Consider the following 22,850-nt stretch of genomic DNA (forward strand, 5'->3'; position numbering starts at 1 on the left):
ATGTGTGTAATTCATAAAGGTTTTAACATATGTATGTATAAATTAATTCTGCTATTATAAGTATAAAATGTTTTCATACATAATCAAAACAACTTGTACTACGGAATAGGCAGACCCCCTAACAAACGTCCTCATATCATTCATTCATGAGGAGTATTTGGTCAAATCTGAGCAAATCGCGATTTTTATTTTCGCCCATAACGCGTCACCAATAATATGTTTACAACATCGTTTCAATATATCAACTATTACTTTCCATAAACCATACTGTTATAATATGTTTTTAATATAAGCATTCCAAGTTATTAATTGGAGCTCATTGAACTATTTAATCGATCAAGGTCATTCAACTATTTCTAGAATTCCATTTACGAAGGGGAACGGACAGCGAACTAATCTAATTAATGGAATAAATTACGGGGTATTCTTGCTGATAAATCTTGTAACGTGTCTATTTAGTATCTGAAGAAGAATGTTTGTATTACGTTTCAATGGACTTGGAAAGTTTATAAGAGTTTTCTGTAAACAAAGAATTGTTTTGATAAAATAAAACATCGTGAGTTAACCGGTATAGAATCAAATTCCCGCTATATGGACTTCTAACATTATTTTTAATACGAGGATATTTTTGCTCAGCAGTGAACAATTACGAGCTGAAGAAAAAAAAAATTATTGCAGGTTAATGCTATGTAAATTTGATAATTCTTACTAATATTAAAAATGCGAAGTGAGTTTATTTTTTGTTTGTTTGGTACAAGACGAAATTTAGCGTACACGTTGTCAGGGGTACTGAAAAGGACCTTCCCTCGCACGTGGACAAAGCCGCGCTTAGAAACTAGTAGACTATATTATATCACGAGAAAGAAAAAAAAAGAAAATTACAGAATCTTAATTGTTGACAGTCGTTTGATATCTCAACAACGACCAAACTTTTGATAAAAAACTCATATGACATAAAATGTAGAACATAAAAAATACCTAAATGTTATGTAACATTTTGCTTTTTGTTATCATTTTATGATCGAAATTTTGTTATCATAACGGAGAGCCGTGTTAAAAATAATCCTTTTTTAAGATGACGAAGAATTTCAAGTTATGCATACTAAGAAATCCCTCCTACACAATATCTAGACATTAGACCTCTCGGTTTACACGAATTTATATGGATTTATTTCCGGCGTTTTGACTGAACATAAAATCTATCGATAATACTGCTAGACAAACCCGTTAGTTATATATAACCATAGCCCGGCAGACGTTGTCGTGTTGCGTACGCCAATATTCATGACGAACCGTTGAACCGGACAGATATTGATATGCTACAGCGCCAATTAGTGTCGAGTTACAACAAATTGGACAGCATAAATACCGTCTCCATGCAAATATATATATATGTGCCAATATATAATGTCAATCAAACATTACATTAAAGGGTACGTGCCTCTTAAAGGAACATCGCTATCCGGTTGACATCCATGGTGCGCTTGACATGCCCGACGTTGCACGAGCGATGGACAGTGGTGACCACCGTGCGCAGGCGCTTGTATGACCTTTCGGCTCCTCACCATACTGCCAGACCCGCATGCCGTGTCACAATCTGACCACTCGCCCCATCCTGACACCACGCAATCTAACACTGAAACAAAGAGACATTTATATAACGGTGTACTATATCGTAATCTTAATAGTTTATTTCAATCACAGGAGGAGTAAAATTTATAAACAACTGACATTTAACAATACGATAAATTGGTCGAGATGTTAAATAATGTGTGATATTCAATATGGATTCGCGAAAAATTAGTGCTTTCGATGTAAATTGTATTCAATTAGTTAAGTGTTAAGTGGAATATTTCAAATAGTTAAGTGGAATATTTATACATAAATACATATTAATCATGACCTGTTTGTAGTACATAATATAGCAGAGCTATTAGCAAATCGCATGTAATAAGAAAGAGTAGAATCACTGAAAGTTTTTGGTTTTTTTCTAGTAACTAGGAGAGTTATAACTCGTTGTTATGTTAATTTTAGAGTTGACTTTGTCTGCAGACAATTCGGAATAAATAAATGATTATGTTGAAGCGTCAATAGCGTAATGGTTTACGGGTCGCCTAGCGATGTAAAAGTCGCACGTACAATCCAGATCCGCCTCCTAACACAAGCCGTCTCTAATAGGAGGGGCAAATAGGAATATTAGTAAATTCAAGAATTACTATGATTCTTTTAATTTATATATATTTCTTCTTAACTGCAATTGCGATAAATATCATTCTAAGAACATTGATTGTTTCTTAATAATAAAGTGGTTTTTTTTCATAACATTTTTATCAAATATACATAAGATAAACTGATGACTTACTATTCTTATGAAGATTATTTTATTATTCATTATTCATGTTAAATAACAAATTCAATATTAACTATATTAAGATAAAAACTTTTAAAAGATTATGGATCTAGAGGACGTTCTTTGATCATGTTTCGGATTATGGATGTCAATTAAAGTGACTTCGCTGGAACTTTGACATTTTAACATTAATTTTTAATATGAAGATACAAAAACATTTAAATCAATTTTATAAAATTACTCTTATATTTAATGATTCTTCACCGGTCTATTGCTTTATGTCTTTGTTTAATTTGAGTAAATATGAAGTATAAGAAGTAAGGATACAGAATAATTTAATTGTATAATTAAATACATACTTTTTAATTCATTAAGCCGTATGTTGTAAATACACACAAAGTAACTCCTTTCATTTTTAATTTAGTTTTAACCTTATGAGAATATAATATTGTCTCATTTTTATTTCAAAAAATATAAAATTATTTTATTTTGGATAGAATTTACGTAAAATCCGCGGAAATTGGAACAATCAAAATAAATTAAGATAAATTTCAAGTTAATCTGGCTAATCTGACTGAATGTTTTGGATATCTCGTGATTAGAAAATGGTATTTCGCTAAAAAATATTTTTTGCATATCTTTTAACTTTTTTATAAAATAATAAGGCAGTGAGTAAGACGTGCAATTGGACCACCTGATAGTAAATGATCACCACCGCCCATATACATTGTCGCTGTAAGAAATATCAACCATTCCTTACATCGTCAATTAACCACCAACCTTGGGAACTAAGATGTTAGTTAGTGTCCCTTGAGCCTGTAGTTACACTGGTTCACTCACCCTTCAAACCGGAACAAGACGATACTAAATATTGATGTTTGGCGATAGAATATATATGTATGGGTGATACCGACCCTTCTGCCTTGCACAAAGACCCACAACCAAGTTCCCAACACCAAGTACAGTTTGAGGACCGGCGTTGGTGATTATTCCACCATTATCGTGTATCGAGAATGTAATATAAAAGTTGGCAGAACATTTGAAGCGAATCGCCAACGAATATATTATTAATGCTATTGCAAAGCTATACATTTAGGAGTTAGTATTTTATATCAAGTACGTTCAGTGCCAACTTCGTGATCTCAATGAATATGGAAGCACCGGATCCTGTTATTTCCTTATTCCTTGTATGTGTTTGTTGGTCTGATGGCTAAATATAAATGTGCAAACCCCGAGGTACTAGATACAAAACCTCGGTCGAGCCAGAAATATTTCCGTATGTTTTTTCCCATATTTTTTGTAACGTACCCTTTTATGATATACATAAACATGCTTAGTATAATTTTGATGATTTTAATTAAGCTTTATATTCATATTATGTACATCAATTAATTTCATACATAATAATGTAAATCAAATTATTATGAGAACAGTAATTAATCCTTACTAGTAAAAAAATGTGGCCGTCGTACTGGCGCCAACCGCAACAGTAATCTGACCAATAATGTGAATTAATTCAACGTTATTAACTTATACTATGTGAAAGTGAGGTTTGTTTGTTAAGCTCTCGTCTTTACTACTCAACCGATCATTATGAAATTTTGCATATACGTTGTCAGGGGTACAGTAAATGATGATTGGCAACGGCGGCCATTCACAAGAGAGAGGCAACTCCGCAGGACATATTATAGTGCACAAGTGTTTGCACAAACACCGATCATTCTCATAATTTGATGGTACAGCAATCTGATCGGAAAGACCAGGCGCAGGACCACCGGCTTTACGTGCTTTCCGAGACACGGAAGTCTACACACTTCCAACTTTCATTCCGGTCTGCTAATAATCCTCGACAGAAAAACCTAATAACTTTTTGTTGGTCCGACCTGAGGTTTGAACCCAAGACTTCGGGATCTGCAGACTTATATCTAGATCAACGAGGACATACCCAACACCTGACAAGTCACACGCGGCTGGACACTAGTTCCACATAATACTCTCATTAGACTTAGTTTCAAGTTTGTTCTTTAATAAATAGCTATACAAGAATGAGAGTAAATATAGTCATAGAATAAATTGTTATTAAGCCATAACAGAAGGGAAGAAGGCCACGTGTGGATTTAATATCACAAGGTCCTTCCATCTGTGGCATACGTTAACCGAAAAGGGACAAAAATAATTATGAACAAAGAAATTATTGCACTTAATGTTCTCTGAGTTATGATAATATTCTCTTCAATTATATACAGTAAGCGGATAAACTTCTTGTCAGACAACTTCGTGAATAAATGAAAGACAAAAAAGTAAAATTCTTAAAGAAGTTTGCATCGTACTTCTTATTTTGTTGAAAATGTTTCATAATACTTAAAAACAAGTGTGTCGAACAACGAAATAAACCGATTGTTTCTATGAAGCAAACAAAATTCTTACTCCCATTGTCAAAATTCTCATTCTTTTTTTTAATAAGTGTGAATGTTGTCACGTTGCCTTTACTTTTTTTATTGCAATTCTAATTGTAACATTTCTTCTCCTTAAATAGTTAAAGGCAAATCCGCCATACAGCCGAGTCTCTTTTGATGCCATTTAAACTCCGAATGAATCTGAATAAACTATTTATTGTATACAATAATAATAATAAGCGCGTCTAGAAATTCTGTAAACAAAATAATTATATAAACGCGTCGTTAGCAAGTTATTAAATCACTTTAAAAATGTAAACAATAGAATGCTTTCATATACAAGTGGAACAGATAATGTGTGGCAAGCTTTAAGAGGCCATTAGTCAAACTGAATCCATTATGGCGGGGTTTATGACGTTCTTATAGAGTGCGAGGATATTTGAGGAGTTTTATGGCGAGAATAAACCTGTTGAAAGAAGCTCACCTATAAATAAAAGGTGTTATGACGGATTTTGTTTCGAAAGTTTATGTGATAATAAATTTATAACGATCCAAATTTAAAATTATTCAGATGTCACAGATTATACAAACAAAATTATTGTTGTAATTTTTTTTGAAGATTAAAATGTATCTTATGGGCCAGATCGAATCTTCTAGACTTTATGATTAAATTTTAATAAAATTTAGATTTCAGTTAGCTTTCTGATACAAGTAACAGCCTGTGAATGTCCCACTGCTGGGCTAAGGCCTCCTCTCCCTTTTTGAGGAGAAGGTTTTTGAGCTTATTCCACCACGCTGCTCCAATGCGGGTTGGTGGAATACACATGTGGCAGAATTTCAGTGAAATTAGACATATGCAGGTTTCATCACGATGTTTTCCTTCACCGTCAAGCACGAGATGAATTATAGTCACTAATTAAGCACATGAAAATTCAGTGGTGCTTGCCTGGGCTTGAACCCACGATCATCGGTTAAGATTCACGCGTTTTACCACTGGGCCATAATATGGCCATTTCGGATACAAAAAATGATCTTTATTATAAGATTTTGATTTGATTTTGAATGGCGTAAATATTTAATAATTTATAACTTTTTTATATTATTATTAAAGATTGAGTTCTTATAGCATAATTAAATCTTATAAAATTAGTTTTAAATTTTATATATTTCTTAAAATATCTTAATTTTTATTTATATTATATTATAATGTATAAATATCTTAATTGCCTCGTTTGCCGCTTCTTATTATAGCACTTTTTTTATTTTTACTGGTAAAGATAACGAATAAGAGTAACCAAACTAGCAGCATATTTGAGCTAATTCTACGAGAGCGAAAGAACACCAAGTAATTAAATCAGCAAGCTCAGTACCCATAAAAAAAATTGTGAAAATTTCCGTGACACTCTTATATGATAGTACAATTTGCATTTAAACTAAAAATATTCAAGTCAACATTTAAGCTCGTACTGGCAACACAATAATTACAACTGAAAAAGAAAAAGGGTTCCATTTTTAAGCGTCTTCCATGTAACAGTGGTTTTGTCGCGCTATTGTTATGATGAAACAAAATGGCGTCCATATAGCGAGCTGCGTGTTCATGCCACAGAAAATTGTAGTGCCTACTTGTGAGGATTTGGCTTAGAAATTCAGTCTAGATACATCATATTAATATATTTTAGACAATTTTTACATTATAACGATTTTAGTTTCAGAATACGGTAGTTTTTATTTAATTTATTTTCTTAAGATGTCAACGGTATACAATGAACACATTCTATGTCAAATAAAACTCAATATCAAATGGGGAATGATGGCATAAGAGAGCGTCATGCCGTCAGCCGTCACGCCATACGAATCGGTCTGACCTTAAAAGCATGCCAATATACAACTTTTTTTTTGTTAAAATACACCCGAAGGCAGATTCATATCATGTTGTGTTTATAATTAATCACTTCGGCGATAAAATAAACCATCAATCGTAAGGAAACCTACATGTGCGCGATGAAATTCAACAACGCGTATTATATATGTAATTAGCCTTTTAAGTGAGATTATAATATCACCCACGCTTAATTAGTTTATGACATATAATAGGTACCTATATGAATACAGCAGACATTGAGGCGTTCAATGATAGTTTTGTTGATGTTAATTTAATAAACTATGTATGTAACTGCGCTGAAAAACCATGAATACAATTATCAGTTACCTTAAGTTGGCGAGTTAAAACAAAGTCGATTGTAAAAAAAAACTGTTTGTGTTGTTCCATGAAAAAATATATGAATGAGCCAAAATTTTAATCATTTAGCAATTTCAATTAATTTAGTGGTATACAAGTAATTATAATAAAACCTTCTTAATATCAGTAATAGTATTTTCTCCTTTTTAATTAATCTGCTCGATGACAATGAATGCAGTTCGTGCAATTGAAACTGTCATAAATGTTATGATATTTTAAATTGCACGAACGAATAGCTATAATAATACTATAAGCGTGTTTGCTTTTTTATATTTATTTCCTTTCTAAGTAATAATATCACACAATTACAATTTCAATTTAAATCGAGAATATTAATAAAACACAGTAATTATACACATAAAATAAATAAATATATCACGATTAAGCAGTCTTCAGAGAAACGATCAATTTTATTTCAGTGTTGCTTGATTTTGATGGATTGCATAACTTCAATTAAATGCTTGACCTTCGTACTGAAACCAAGCGCTACGAAATTATAAACTAATAACTTTTATTATTTTTGCTAACACTATAAATATTATTCTTGCCAGTTTTCAGTTACTCCTTCCCAGACGCTCACTAAGAACAGATTTTACGCAAATCTATCCTCTCCTATACAATCCAATGTATCCAAAATATATTTTTCTTTTTTATCTCCCCTTGCGAAGACCACGTGATTAGCTAGTTCACTATACAGTAACAGCCTGTAAATGTCCCACTGCTGGGCTAAAGGCCTCCTCTCCTCTTTTTGAGGAGAAGGTTTGGAGCTTATTCCACCACGCTGCTCCAATGCGGGTTGGTAGAATTCACATGTGGCAGAATTTCAGTGAAATTAGACACATGCAGGTTTCCTCACGATGTTTTCCTTCGCCGTAAAGCACGAGATGAATTATAATCACAAATTAAGCACATGAAAATTCAGTGTAGTTCACTATATAAGTTATATAGTTCACTATATAAGTGTTAATTACTATAGATGTATCCGGCATCCCCAGCTGGTGTACTATCAAATATTATTAATAAACTTGTCATAGACAGTTAGCTTAAAATAAATCTAAGCAAATTGTAAGAACTATCAAAAAATTGTGAACCGAACATTCAGTTTACAATGAAACGTATAAAAGTTCGATAGATTATAATCTTTTAAGTTAGGTTAGTGTGCTTATAATTCAACTATATCTATTTTAGGCGGGATTAAAAAAATAAGATAGATTCATAATTCGAAATTGATAGACGGTCGAGTGAACTCCTGGTTAAATATACACTTATTATAAATTAGCTACCTATCTCGGCTTGACTTGACTGCCTCGTTGGTCTAGTGGCTAAAGTCCTGGGTTCAATTCCCAGGTCGGACCAATAAAGTTATTGGGTTTTTCTGTCAGAAAATTCTCAGTAGCAGCCCGGGGTCTGGAAGTTGGAAGTGTATACACTCCCGTGCCTCGGAAAGCACGTAAAGCCATTGGTCCTGCGCCTAAACTCTTTCCGGTCGTATCGGATTGCCGTCCCATCGGGTTATGAGAGTTAGGGACTAGAGAGTGCACCTGTGTTTGTACACATACTTGTGTAGTATAATATTTCCTGCGCAGTCTCTCTTGAGATTGACCGCCGTGGTCGGTCTGGAGGACTCTATCTCAGCTTCGCACAGGTAGAATAAAGGTCGCATATAACGTTTATATCGTAATACATTTAAAGTAAGTAGTAAAGCTCCCCGTCAGCATAATACTTTTTTTATATAGAATAGGAAGGCGGCCAAAAGCCGAGATGGCCTAGTGGTAAGAACGCGTGAATCTTAACCGATGATCGTGGGTTCAAACCCGGGCAAGCACCACTGAATTTTCATGTGCTTAATTTGTGTTTATAATTCATCTCGTGCTTAACGGTGAAGGAAAACATCGTGAGGAAACCTGCATGTGTCTAATTTCATTGAAATTCTGCCACATGTGTATTCTACCAACCCGCATTGGAGCAGCGTGGTGGAATAAGCTCCAAACCTTCTCCTCAAAAAGGGAGAGGAGGCCTTAGCCCAGCAGTGGGACATTAACAGGCTGTTACTGAGGAAGGCGGACGAGCATATGGGCCACCTGATGGTAAGTGGTCACCAAACGCCTTTCGACATTGGCATTGTAAGAAATGTCAACCATCGCTTATATAGCCAATGCGCCACCAACCTTGGGAGCTAAGATGTTATGTCCCTTGTACCTGTAATTACACTGTCTCACTCACCCTTCAAACAAGAACACAACAATATCAAGTATTGCTGTTTTGCGGTAGAATATCTGATAAGTGATTCCTACCCAGACGAGCTTGCACTAAGCTCTACCATATAATTCTTTAACATTGATTGACATATTTCAGCCATTTTTCACAAAACCTTAATTACAAGTAAACCTTTTTTTTCTCCGTTGGTGAAAACCGTATGAAAATCCGATTAAGTTTTTGAGTTTGTCGTTCAGACATATAGACGTGGCGGTGTACATTGTTTCATAATATGTACTGATTTAATATATATTGTCTGAAGCAATTCATGTATCATTCACTATCAATACATTTCAAATACACAACGGTGATATGTATTTGAAATCATAGCTGTCTAGTAAATACCCATATTGTATCTAATTTAGATGATCATGTTAAATATATGAATAATACATATAAGAACAAACTAATTAATTCGTATCTTGTATATCTTTTTTATAAAATGTAATAAATGTAAATGTAATAAATAGTACCCTTTGCGAAGGTTTGGAATTACATATTAAGATCCTCGTATTTTGTCTAGCGGTGGCGTTTTTAACCCATGGCCAAGTGGACACGTGCCTAGGGTAGGTATTATAGAGACGGGAACGTACCTTGGGTAACCAAAAGTAATATTTTTGGTTTTATTTTTTAAAGAATACTTTCAATGTCTAGTTTTAAGGAAATACAAATATATATTTATTATATTTACCCCCTCCAATTAAGCGTCCAGCTTGTGTTAGGAGTGGGGACAACAATACCCTTAGTGGATAGGATCGAACCTGTGACTTTCACATAGCTAGACGACCTGTAAACCATTACGCTATTGACGCTTCGATATATTTAGTATTTTTTTTAAATACACTAGTGTCAACTAGACAATAGGTAAGCAATATATACATAACTTGTTTCAATATAATTGCAGATATTGCGAAAATTAGCCAACTCGATTGAGTGCAATGCGCAAATTGTATTATCCATTGTACTACAGACAGACATGTAGATATCAACACATATCGTATCAGCTTGTTTGAATTAACGCTTTGAATAGGATTGTAGATACAGTTTATTACGTTCTATACATTATAATCAACAAGGTTATTATTAGGGAATAAATTAGAAATTGATAACAATCTCGATTGTGTGTCGCGAACACATAATGAACACATAATAATGTTAATTCAAATGCTCACTGATTTAACACATTTATCAATTTACGTTGAATCATTAAATATATATATAATTATTTAAATAGTAAAAGTAATAAAAATTAAATGGGGATGGATAACTAATGAGCCGAGATGGCCCAGTGGTAAGAACGCGTGAATCTTAATAGATGATCGTGGGTTCAAGCCCGGGCAAGCACCACTGAATTTTCATGTGCTTAATTTGTGATTTTAATTCATCTCGTGCTTTACGGTGAAGGAAAACATCGTGAGGAAACTTGCATGTGTCTAATTTCACTGAAAATCTGCCAAATGTGTATTCCACCAACCCGCATTTGAGTAGCGTGGTGGAATAAGCTCCAAGCCTTCTCCTCAAAAAGAGGAGAGGAGGCCTTTAGCCCAGCAGTGGGACATTCACAGGCTGTTACGGTTACGGATGCTTTTATTTTATAGAATAGGAAGGTTTCGAGCATATGGGCCACCTGATGGTAAGTGGTCACTAACGCCCTTAGACATTGGCTTTGTAAGAAATGTCAACCATCGCTTACATATCCAATGCGCCACCAACCTTGGGAACTAAGATTTTATGTCCCTTGTGCTTGTAATTATACTGGCTCATTCACCCTTCAAACCGACACACAACAATATCAAGTACTGCTGTTTTGCGGTAGAATATCTGATGATTAGGTGGTACCTACCCAGACGAACTTGCACAAAGCCCTACCACCAATTAAATGCTGAAAATGGATAACCCATTTGTTAAACATTGGAGGGAACTTCATGTATCAACTCGTTGTTTTAGACCTCTTATGTATGCTAAATAATAGTTAATACATCTACTAACATAGTTTTTAGGCTTGTAACTAACACTGTGCTGAGATGTCAAAAAAACAAACATTTCGGTTTAAAGACATTTATTTATTTCTCATAAAGAATACAAAAGTTCACTTATAATAAGAAATTACAATAATTTTGCCTGAGGGTACATTTAAAAGTCTGCCTTATGAATTATATACAGTGAGATAAAATGTTGCGGGTAGTTATATTACACAAACATGTTTAGGTAGGGGTTACATTAACTTATAAATTATTTTGCACATATTCCATTACACGTTTTTTGAATATAGGAAAACTCTTGCTATTAATGATTAAGTCTGATAATTTATTATAAATTTGAACCCCTTCAAATAAAATGTTTTTCTTTCCATAGTTGGTTCTGGTTTTTGGAAGTTTTAGTTTATTACGTTTTCTAGTGTGGTATGTATGTGTTTTTTTATGAAAGTGTAATTGTGAATGTGTTTTATTTGTTATTATTTTTCTAATCAACATGCAGGTTTTTTGGTTCAGATTTCAGCTTTATAAATAAATATGTTTGCTACTTAAACCGATTGATATTTTTCATATTGTTTATTAAAGCGATATCCGCTTAGAAAATATTTTTTAAGAACTTTAATTAAAATACCGTTTTTATTTAAAACTTAGCAAAATTATTACGAATATTAAAATTAAAATAATATGTAAAAAAAATAGATTATCTACTGTCAGGGTGACACCAATTTTATTCAAACCCAAAAACTGTTAAATGAAATGAAAATCTAAACATTTAGATTTCAAGAAGAAATTAAAAATGCAGACAAATCAAATAAAAATATAAAACCAATAATAATAGAAAGATTCACAAAAGGCAAAGACGACAGACCTGTGGAGATTTTTTTATACCACGAAATCGCGGATTGAATTTAGAAATAAATGAGATTCAAAATGTTATTATCAGTAAAAATGAAAACTGATGGAACGACTAAGATAAAAATATGAAATCCTATCCCGTCGTACCGACACATGTCATCAAGGGTAATCATCAAAATAAATGTTCGCTTCATTCTCAAGACCCTCGCCATAAGGGTTGAAAGTATAAAATATGACAATGCTAACTCCGGTTTTAGGGTTCGGTTTTCTTTTTTTTTCTTTTTTTTATATTATAGATGCCTACCTAAAATATAAAAAAAATAATAATTATAGAATAGGTAGGCGGACGAGCAAATGGGCCATTGATGGTATGTGGTTACCAACGTCCATAGACATTGGTATTGTTAGAAATGTTAACCATCGCTTACATCGAAAATGCGCCACCAACTTTGGAAACTAAGATGTTATGTCCCTTGTGCCTGTAATTATATATTTTCTTCTTATTTAATAAATATTTATCTCTCGCTTAGGTTACTTCATTACATCAATATTCAGTGCCTCGTTGATCTAGTGTCTGGTTTATAAGACTCCAGTGGTCCTAGGTTGCCGTTGGCTGTAAAACTGCTACAAATTTCATATGACTTAAACGCGTTAAACAATTTATGTTCCCGTTTATCGTAAATCAGTCAATGCGTTTTATGTATTATCTAAATTAGAGGTCATGTCTTAAAACGCAAATTCGTTTATTATATACGACAGAAAGTCAGAAATAACTAAACAGGCGCTAAGCGACGTTTATATAAAGGCATAAGTTTATATAAGCGTAATTCTTGATTAAAAAGTTGTATAATCCAATGAGCTAAAACACAAAAGGCTTAGAGAATATTTTTATTAGTGATTTTTTGTAAATACCGCTATTAGCTTAATACGAATAAGCATTAAGATCTTAATAAATTTAAAAATACCTGAGCTATAAAAAGAAACACCTGAAATTCTTTTTTAAATAAATGGAACTTAAACGACGAAATTATGTGAGTCGATTTAATGTATAAGGCATCCCGCAACGCTATCCCAGATAAAGTTTTGTGGGATGAGAGGTTCATGAAATAGTGTGTTTATGGCTTTACAAGCGGTATGCAGTAATGGGGTTGAGCGTGAAACTTGAACTTGTTCCATTGAAATACGGTCGCGATAAGAAGTAACGACAATATCTTGTGAAAAATCTGATTTGGCAACTTCTGAATTCAGCTGGGAGATAGCAACATTTTAAAATATAAATCTATTTCTTGTTTTATTATAAAAAACGGTCGGCAAACTGACCACTAGGCCGTAAGATAGTAAGTGGTCACCACCGCCCATAGATATTGACACTAAGAAATCTCTGATATTGTCTATAGAGTACTAACCTTAACTAAGATACTATGTCTTTGTGCCTGTGGTCACACTGGCTCACGCAACTTTCACACGGGAACACAATAATACCAAGCATTGCTGTTTGACTGTAGAATATGTGATGATTGGGTGGTACCTATCCAGATAGGTGGTGGCGACCACATACCATCAGGTGGCCGATTTGCCAATTTGCCTGCCTATTCTAAATTAAAAAAAAATCTAATAATAACCAACCCATCTTATTACTGGTATAAATCAAAGATTTAATAATATTATCTATAAACCTTTTACGGTGGAAATATAAAAACTATTTAGTTTAAAATGTTATTTAACAAGGAAGTTTCATTTAATATGCGTTTCATGAAAGTCGCGCGTCGGCTTTTATCTCAGTAACTCTGTTCTTACTAAATGCCGCCCTTTGTTTAATGAACAATAGGGATAGCACTTTTGCAATTTAACTAATATTTTCAAACTTGCAACGCTATTATATTTAATTAACTGCTCTTTACCTTTGTGGTCCAAAGATACGGAATGAATAGAACGTAATTATTAAAAAAGCCGAGATGGCCCAGCGGTTAGAGCGCGTGAATCTTAACTGATGATCGTGGATTCTAACCTGGGCAAACCACATAATTTTCATGTGTTTAATTTGTGTTTATACTTTACCTCGTGCTTGACAGTGAAGGAAAACATCGTGAGAAAACCGGCATGTGTCAAATAACATTGAAATTCTGTCACATGTGTATTCCACTAATCCGCATTAGAGCAGGGGGTAGAATAAGCTCCAAGCCTTCTCCTCAAAAAAAAAGAGGAGGCCTTAGCCCAGCAGTGGGGCATTCACACGCTGTTACTTACTTACTTTTATTTAAAAAGTAAACTTATTTTTTAGATGTAAGAATTGTTATTGTATGATTATACTATGACATAATTGACTTTTCTACATCACAATTTCATTTATTGAAGAATAAAAATCTCAGTTCAGAAAAAGAATCTAAAAATGTATGTCCACATCCGGTTCGTTGCATAGAAATCTAGCATACTTAAACCGTTATTTTTTCTATTGAAATTGTCGAGATCATTGAAGAATAGAATAGTGTAAACGATTTCATTTTATCAGTATTATCATTATTCATGATAGTATAGATAGTTATATGAACCATTTCCTCCACCGCCATTATCACGGTGACGAGGCGGAGATATTTTAAAGCAGTTTGTGGTGCGAAATAGGTTCACTCTTTGTACCCTTACTCTAACAGTCCAATGAAAATTCCGGCGCAAGACATGCTTTAGGACGCTCGTGAGTACTACCGAAATTTCCAAGCTACTACGGAAAAAATCTTAACATACAGTAACATACTTTTGATAACCCAACCGACCAAAGCGAATGATCTCGTGGTTCGAAGCATCTGTACCAAGTAGTTAGAACAAGACCAAATGTGATTTACTTCATGATCATCCCTTAGGAGATAAGACATGTGTAATAAAATACAAAGACTAGTGAGCTAATATTTACCAACAAACACAGTAAGTGGATGTAACCTGAAGGATGCCGAGTAAATTTTGGCAAGTTCCACATATTTGTAGATTTATCGAAATATTTATAATTCATATCGTGTGCTGTTGTTGAATAAATCGTGAGAAAGCCCTGGGTTGCGGAAATCTTAATCCAAATTCGAAAACCGTGTCAAAGCTGACATTGGCATGTTTAGCATTTGTTTAACGAGATATAGCGTAAGGCGGTTTTTTTAACGGTACAGTTGTAGCTGCGTCGTAAAATCGTCACATTAGCCGGCATATGACACGTCCAATTACGAACGAGACGCTTGCGCTAACGTACGTCGTTATAAGGAAAAAACAAATGTTACCGACACGGGACGGCCAGCAGGTGTAAAACATTGAAATTAATGGCTATTAAAAAACACCAAATATATATGGAGTAAAATAAATAAAAATCATAAAATTTTGTTAATAAAATAAATATGATTTCCTTATTATATTATATATTACAATATAAAAAATAAACCAGTGGCTTCGCCCATTGACGAAAAGAGGGAGATGATATCTATATCCTTTTTCATTCCCGTGACAACGAGTATGCAAAAATTTAATAATGATCGGTTCAGTAGTTACGTGAAAGTATAAGAAACAAACAAAACTCACTTACACATTTATAATATTTGTAAGGATACCAATGAAGTGCAAAGTATACGCGAAACACACACACATGAGTTGAAAACGGCGCCGAAGAGCATGACGGCATATAAATGAACATCATACATACAGTGTGCCGTCACTGAATACGAGTCGATCTTACACTTAATGAGCATCGAAAAAATGTTTCACAGAAAAATAAATCATTATTTATTAATAAATAAAAAAAGCCTTTATATAATTAATTATTTTAACATAAAATCTTTATAGCTGGTTATATACAATAAGTTTATTTAACTTTTGAATTAATTATATTATCAGCAATCAGGTCAGATGTCTTCAACGTTTCTTATTACTTGTATATAAAAGTAATAAAAGGCTTATTCCATCAGGATAAAGCTAAGCACAAAGTACCATTAAATGTTATCAAACGTTATATCATCAAAAGAAAATCACTACACTTCAAGCGAATATTCAAAGAAGCTTATTTAAAATGGTAATTTATATTCATGCTTTAATATTTTCATCATTATAGAAAGTGGTAGCCCTATGTGGAAACTAATGGGACTTCATTACAGTTGAGACGGTAGTTTTTCAATATTGCTTCGGTATTCCAACTTTATTTCATTGCAGGTACTTCAGCGTCAAATTGTTCAATTCATTTTAGATCGATAAGTATATGAATTTCAAGATTTAATCTGCAATTTGAAATAATCGTAGTTAATTTGTTTTAAAATTCAATTACTACCTTTTGTTTAGGTTATTGGTTTTTATTTAAATATTTCTTTCTCTATTTTTATTTTATTTGTATATTTTGTAACCTTTTATTGTAATTGTGTTTAGGAATAGTATTTTCTTCTGTAATCAGTTGTGCATAGTTATTTTTAAGTCAACGTAAAGCGTATTTGAATGTAATAATTCTAATAATAAAATTGTAGATAACACTATCTACAACTGTTGGACATCCAAAATACATAAACGAACTATTTCTCAATTTAATATTGAATTCGTAAATTTTTTACTCATATAATAAATCCTTGATCCACTAATCCGTACTAAAACTTTGTTGAAATATTTGGAGTGGAGACCTATGCCCAACGGTGCTGTTCTGTAGAACTTCATTGCACACCCGTGGAATGTTGACAACTGACTTATGTGGTGATATACTATTTTGATGCATGTATTCTTATAATGTCATAATTATTATGGTCAATGTCGCATGTCACTTTCTGACATTTTACGACCGTTTTCTGGGGTGACATGCGATGCAATGAAACATTTACGGTTTGTTAAATCTCTTTTATGCCTTTCATAATTTCAGACATTTTTCTGAGTGCACCTTAGTAGGTTGCGAGATTGATTGTCTTGCAATTTTGCGTATTCGTATTTCAGTGTATAGCATATTTAATTCAATTTTGCTGATTAAAGCTTTAAAATGGAATGCGATTAAAACAATTTTATAAACCGATTGATGGCACTGCAAATATTAAAGTTAAAGTTTATGACAGTGGCTTGACAGCAAAAGCAATCGATAATGGGAGATAATAGAAGATAATCTAATATTATTAATTTATAGTCACTCAAACAAATGTTGAGATAAGGCAAAATATTTGAATAACCAGAACACTTCTCAAACATTTTACATCAGAATGCCGAAGCTCAAAATGTAACTTAAAATTCATAGCGAACGCCGTTCGAAAACTCGTCCGACTTCGGTAAATCAATTCAACTATCCCCTACAAAATCCCGAACATAAGTTTTATTTGAACTCCCATCGAAAACTTTTGAGTATCGATACGGCATTGCTTTTTCACATTTAAAACTCTCCTCTTAAACATCTGCTACTGTGAAAGTGTTCGCTTTTAAATTGAAACAAATAGAGGCTTCCTTAGCTAGGAAGCCTAGGCTTTCAGTTTAATTAAATTTAAACATTATAAACGAGAAACCTGCTATTCTCTGATACGAACCGAGAACCAGGGAGTTCATTTCAGAATACATTTATGAATATTTCGACTCAGCGTGAAATGTGAATATGAATAAGTTTTGCGAGTTTTGGTTGGTCGCTCAATAAGTTTTACTTTTACAGTAGACTGGCAAATGGGTCACCTGACTGTAAGTGGTCATCATTGCCCATTGACATTGCCATTGTAAGAAATGTTAACCATCGCTTACATCGCCAATGCAACACCAACCTTGGGAACTAAGATGTTATGTCCCTTGTGCCTGTAATTACAATGGCTCACTCAACCTTTAAACTGGAACACAACAATACCAAGTGTTTTGCGGTAGAATATCCGATGAGTGGGTGGTCCTGCCCGGACGAGCTTGCACAAACCCTTACCAACAAGTAATGCTGTGTCTTCTTTTGTATGTCGAGAGAATTCAAAGCTTACTTGGTGTCGAATCCATTACCCCTCTTTAGAGTAGCGTGGTGGAATAAGCTCCAAATCTTTTCAAAAGGAGAGGTTTTAGCCCAGGTGAATCCATTCACAGGCTTTTTAATTTAAAAGTTTGTGTAATTTTTCATAAGGTGCAATTACATAAATATGTATGTCTATAATCACGTTACAAAATATAACCTTGACAGTAACATACTTCTGTCTTCTATATTTATAAAATCATATGTCCTGACTGACTATCAACGCACTGACAAAACGATATATATCAGAAGGCTCAAACTTAAAACTTAGGTTTATTTTATAACGTTACATACAAAGAAAGGATTTCTGAAACTGTCAACTTTAAGGGGAGGATAGGGGGAGGGGTGACTTTATGTAACTTTATATGAATTTTACCTGCTCGAAGTCGAGACGTGCTTCCAATTAATTCTTTTGAAAGGCGCAAAGAAATTAAAAGTCTCAATTCCAAATGTTTCTCATGCAAGTTCTTCAAGTTCTAATTAAAGGAAACAGCTTTGTCTGAAGAAATCAAGGTAGCTCTGAGACGTTCAGTTCGCAGTGTGACCCCGTTACTTAATAGGTCGGTTTTATGCGAAGCCCTAGAAACTAGGTAGTCGCTTTTATGGTGTTTCTTTTCATACAAGAAACAGACTGGTAATGCTTAAAACATACTTTTGAATCAAAGTAAACAAAAGTCAACAATAAAACGTTTAACAGTAACTTCGACATAATCTAGAACGTACATATCTACATACAAGAAACGGAGTAAATTAGATTTTTCTAGATTCTAAAATGGAACATCTAGAAATTACGAGGAACGATAGAAACGATTATATCTGACGAATGGTTGAACATTCGTTGAACGATCCGACAATCTCAGAGTCCATTTATTTGTTCAGATTTTAAAAACTGTTTGAGGAAATTTTCGTTTCGTTTTACGTTCTTTATAAATATCATGATTATTTAGAATTCCAATACAAAATATTTATAAATAAATTATATTTTCAGGAAATAAACTTCCCCAATTTTAAGCTTTATATAGATAGATATTTTTTGTGATTTCCAGTATTTTTTTTTTATAGAATAGGAAGGTGGACGAGCATATTCGATTTTTACGATTTTCACGACGATTTTTATCAATTGTATACCTAAGTATTTAGGTTGATCTGCGTTATTAGTAACGGGACAGGTACATTTAGTATGATCTGCTAGATTACATGAATGAGCTACTAGTTGATGTGATATTATATTATTAGGTGTGTTGCGTATTGAAAAAAATATGTATTGAGTTTTACTAGGATTCAAAGTGAGGGTATTAAAAGACATCCAATAATTAACCGTATTAAAACCTTCTTGTGCAAATAAATCAAATACTTCATTCCATATTTTACCGTAAAATGTAGGAGTGGTAGCATCTGCATATGATATTATTTTACAATTTCTTAGCTTTAGGTTACAAAGTTCATTTATATAGCATAGAAATAGAGTTGGGCCTAAAATGCTACCTTGCGGAATTCCATAGGTGATAGATCTCTTATTGCTGATAACATCACCTATTTTAACCTGCTAGGAGCGATCTAGCAGATGATTTTGTAAAGGTTGTAGTTGTCTATCTCTAATGCTTAAACTGTCTAGCTTCTCGATCATTTTATTAAAAGAGACTGTATCGAAGGCCTTTTGAAGATCAATGAAAATAGTTAGGCATTTTTTTTTATTGTCTAATTTGTCTACTATGAAATCCGTAAGAGAATAAACTGCATTTTCATCATCATTATCACAATACAACAATACTGAGTATTGCCGTTTGGCGGCAGAATATCTGATGAGTAACCTAACCAGACAGGCTTGCACAAAGCCAAATAAATTTATTTAAATTATATATAATAATTTTATTGCATTACATTTATTGATTCTGTCTGAAAATCGGTTCGAAAAAAATACCTAAGTCCTGAGAAGAACCGCATTATTAAATTACTCATTAATGAAAAAAAGAATCTTACAATCAAACATTTTTAAACGTATTCTGAGATCCTGTTATGAAAGCGTAAATATACATTGTTCCTCAAAAAAAATTAAGCCTTTGTATTCGGTAACAAATAACTAATAAATTAATAATTAATAGAGATATTTTTTTTTAATCTGTTATTTTAGATTTGCTTTTTTTATCTGTCCGAAATACTCCAAAATCTATTCGTATCAAAGGTTAACATTTTAAATGTTAATTAAATTGAACGATGAAATAATTTTCCAATAACGTTAACTCAATTAGCGGAATAATAAATTTTCAAATAAACATTTTACAAAACATTGGAAATATTATTCTATAACAAAAGCGAAGGGTTTTTATTTTTGATACACAAGCAGTCTAATTTGTAAGCACTGACTCCATTACTTCCTTGAAATGTTGACACCCGACTTATGGTGATGTACTATTGTGATGTGTGTATTAATAAATAGTTATAATTATTAAGGTCAATGTCGCATATCACTTTTTTAAATTTCACGATTTTCTGCGGTGTCTCGAGGCTTTATTACAAAATAGCCGTTTAGTAATTACTAAAGTTCGCACGCTAATATGTGCACTAATTATGATCATGTTCTTAGACTGACTTCGGCGACAACGGCCAATGAAGAGAGATTAGCCACCTGCGCAGGACATATAGTGCACAAGTATGCAAACACAGGTCTCTGCCTTCACTCTCATAATCCGTTGCGACGGTAAAATATCTGGTTTGGTTCCGTTCCAGCTGCTAAGCTACGACATCTTTTAATCATGAAATTGTTCAGATTCAAATTAAACTTATGTCTATAATAATAAAATTATATTATTTATTTTTATTAATTGATAACTTTATAAATCAATTGGGTACGAGTATTTAGCTAATAATAAGCCCACTTTACGCGCATCCTAAGCTCTCCTGCGAGATATCGTCCGATGGGCGAGAAACACTACAACTGGAAAACAGAAATTACTTGTAATTTTATCCGGCTCGTCCCGATCTGGAAGATTTCGGATTAATCCGGAATAGCAAATTTCAACCGAAAACGAATTCCACACGTGCTTACTCTTTATATAAATAGAAAAGTGAGCTTAATAAAATAGTTTCTTCCCAACAAAAACGAGCGAAAATTCCATACAACGAATTTATATGAACGAAATATTTATTACACAAATAAATAACTGTCTCAAGCAACCCTCCGTATATCAAGTATCCTTTGTAGGCTCAATCCGGTTTATTCCAGTTTGGGTGCACTTTATATTTTAGTATTGTATGAATTTCTTGAAGTTTAGCAAAGCTAATATATTTTAAAACTTCATCTCTTGAATTCTATATTTTTATATTATTTGTCAAATAATAATAATACTTAATATATTTGTAATCAACATCTTTTTTTTTAATATTGTGTTTTTTTTCCGTGTGTCTGTACGATATATAATCGTTTCATTGTATTAAATGAATACCTAATGGGTGGAGTAAACTAACCCGTTATCGGTTCGTCTCGGTAGAATCTATAATACGGACCGGTAACTTTAAATTTAATTTAATCTTGTTAAATGATCTTGAATAATATGATTTTGTTCGATGTGTACTACGCGTATTATCTGAATTTACATTAATAAATAAAATAATTTTATAAATTTAATTTTAAATCCAAAATTACCTACAGCCTTACTTTTACTTTGCTTAGCGTTTGAATAATTAAATAATGCTGTCTTCTTCTCTCGGATGTCAAATCAATAATAACAGAAAGAGCGAAAACAGTGTTTAAATAAACAGTTGCTAAGCAACGCTTATAAGTAAAGCCACTAGTGGTAAGAACATAAGAATCTTAATCGAAGATTGCGCATTCGAACCCGGACCAACCTCCAATGAATTTTCACGTGCTTATCTTGGTGTATAATTCATTCCGTGCTTAGCGGTGAAGGAAAACCCCGGCCGGATGAAATTCTAACCCTTCCATCAACCGGAATTGGAGTATCGTGGTGGTATAAGCCTTAAACATTCTCTTATAAAGGAGAGGAAGCCTTAATCCATAAATGGGATGTCCCATTTATGGATTAAAGCTTCCATTCTGTTAATGTTAACAGACATTAAGCATACAGGAAAATTAAAGGATCAAGTTTAACATATTCTTACATCTGGTTAACAAAGTTAAAGTTAAGTTACATTAAGTTTCATCTGGTTATTAGAACTAACTTAGTTTTGCTAAGTTTGATTTGTAATTAATTAAACAATTCTGTGTCGTCTTCTTTCGAATGTCAAACCAATGATAAGAAAAAAATCAATGTTTCAACTAAACAGTTGCTAGCCAACATTTATAATTATCTATCAAAATAACAATACACAATAACTTTAATTAAAATCCGCTTTTATTACCTGGATAAACAAAAGACTTGTTCTCTGAAGACGTAAATGGCTTTTCAGGAGATATGCCTTATGTAACATCGTCACAAACAGCTATTACGTAAATAATTATAATCAAACAAGCTTGTTATTTGTTCTACATTAACCGATGTTGTATTTCCGCGAAACGTAGATACAGTGGTTTATCAACAAATAAAGTAAGCAAACAAAATCAATAATAGTTTGCGCGATCTGATTTTGTGATGAATCTTAATTAACAAGCACCGGAATTTCGTCTGGTTAATTTTTGTTTATATCATGCGCTCGTTGGTAAAGGAAAACATTGTGGAAAACATTAAGGACCTTTTTATGTTAAAGGCAGCAAACGGGCTAATGGGACACTTGTTAGTTAAGCAAGTATGTATGTTAAGCAAATCTGTAGTTCATATTCTTCAAAATTTAGCTCAAAAATGCATGAGACTGAATTGCT

General features: G+C 33.0%; 1 protein-coding gene across 1 annotated transcript in view; it reads right to left on the bottom strand.

Moving 5' to 3' along the window:
* Positions 1–22,850, bottom strand: part of LOC126775473 (somatomedin-B and thrombospondin type-1 domain-containing protein-like) — a 40,153-nt gene that overhangs the window by 3,730 nt on the left and 13,573 nt on the right. Inside the window, exon 2 of the mRNA XM_050497445.1 lies at positions 1,442–1,636. Coding sequence (XP_050353402.1) covers positions 1,442–1,636 — 195 coding nt within the window. The remainder of the gene's footprint in view (positions 1–1,441; positions 1,637–22,850) is intronic.

The sequence above is a fragment of the Nymphalis io genome, chromosome 18, assembly GCF_905147045.1.
Source record: "Nymphalis io chromosome 18, ilAglIoxx1.1, whole genome shotgun sequence".
Lineage (NCBI taxonomy): Eukaryota > Metazoa > Arthropoda > Insecta > Lepidoptera > Nymphalidae > Nymphalis > Nymphalis io.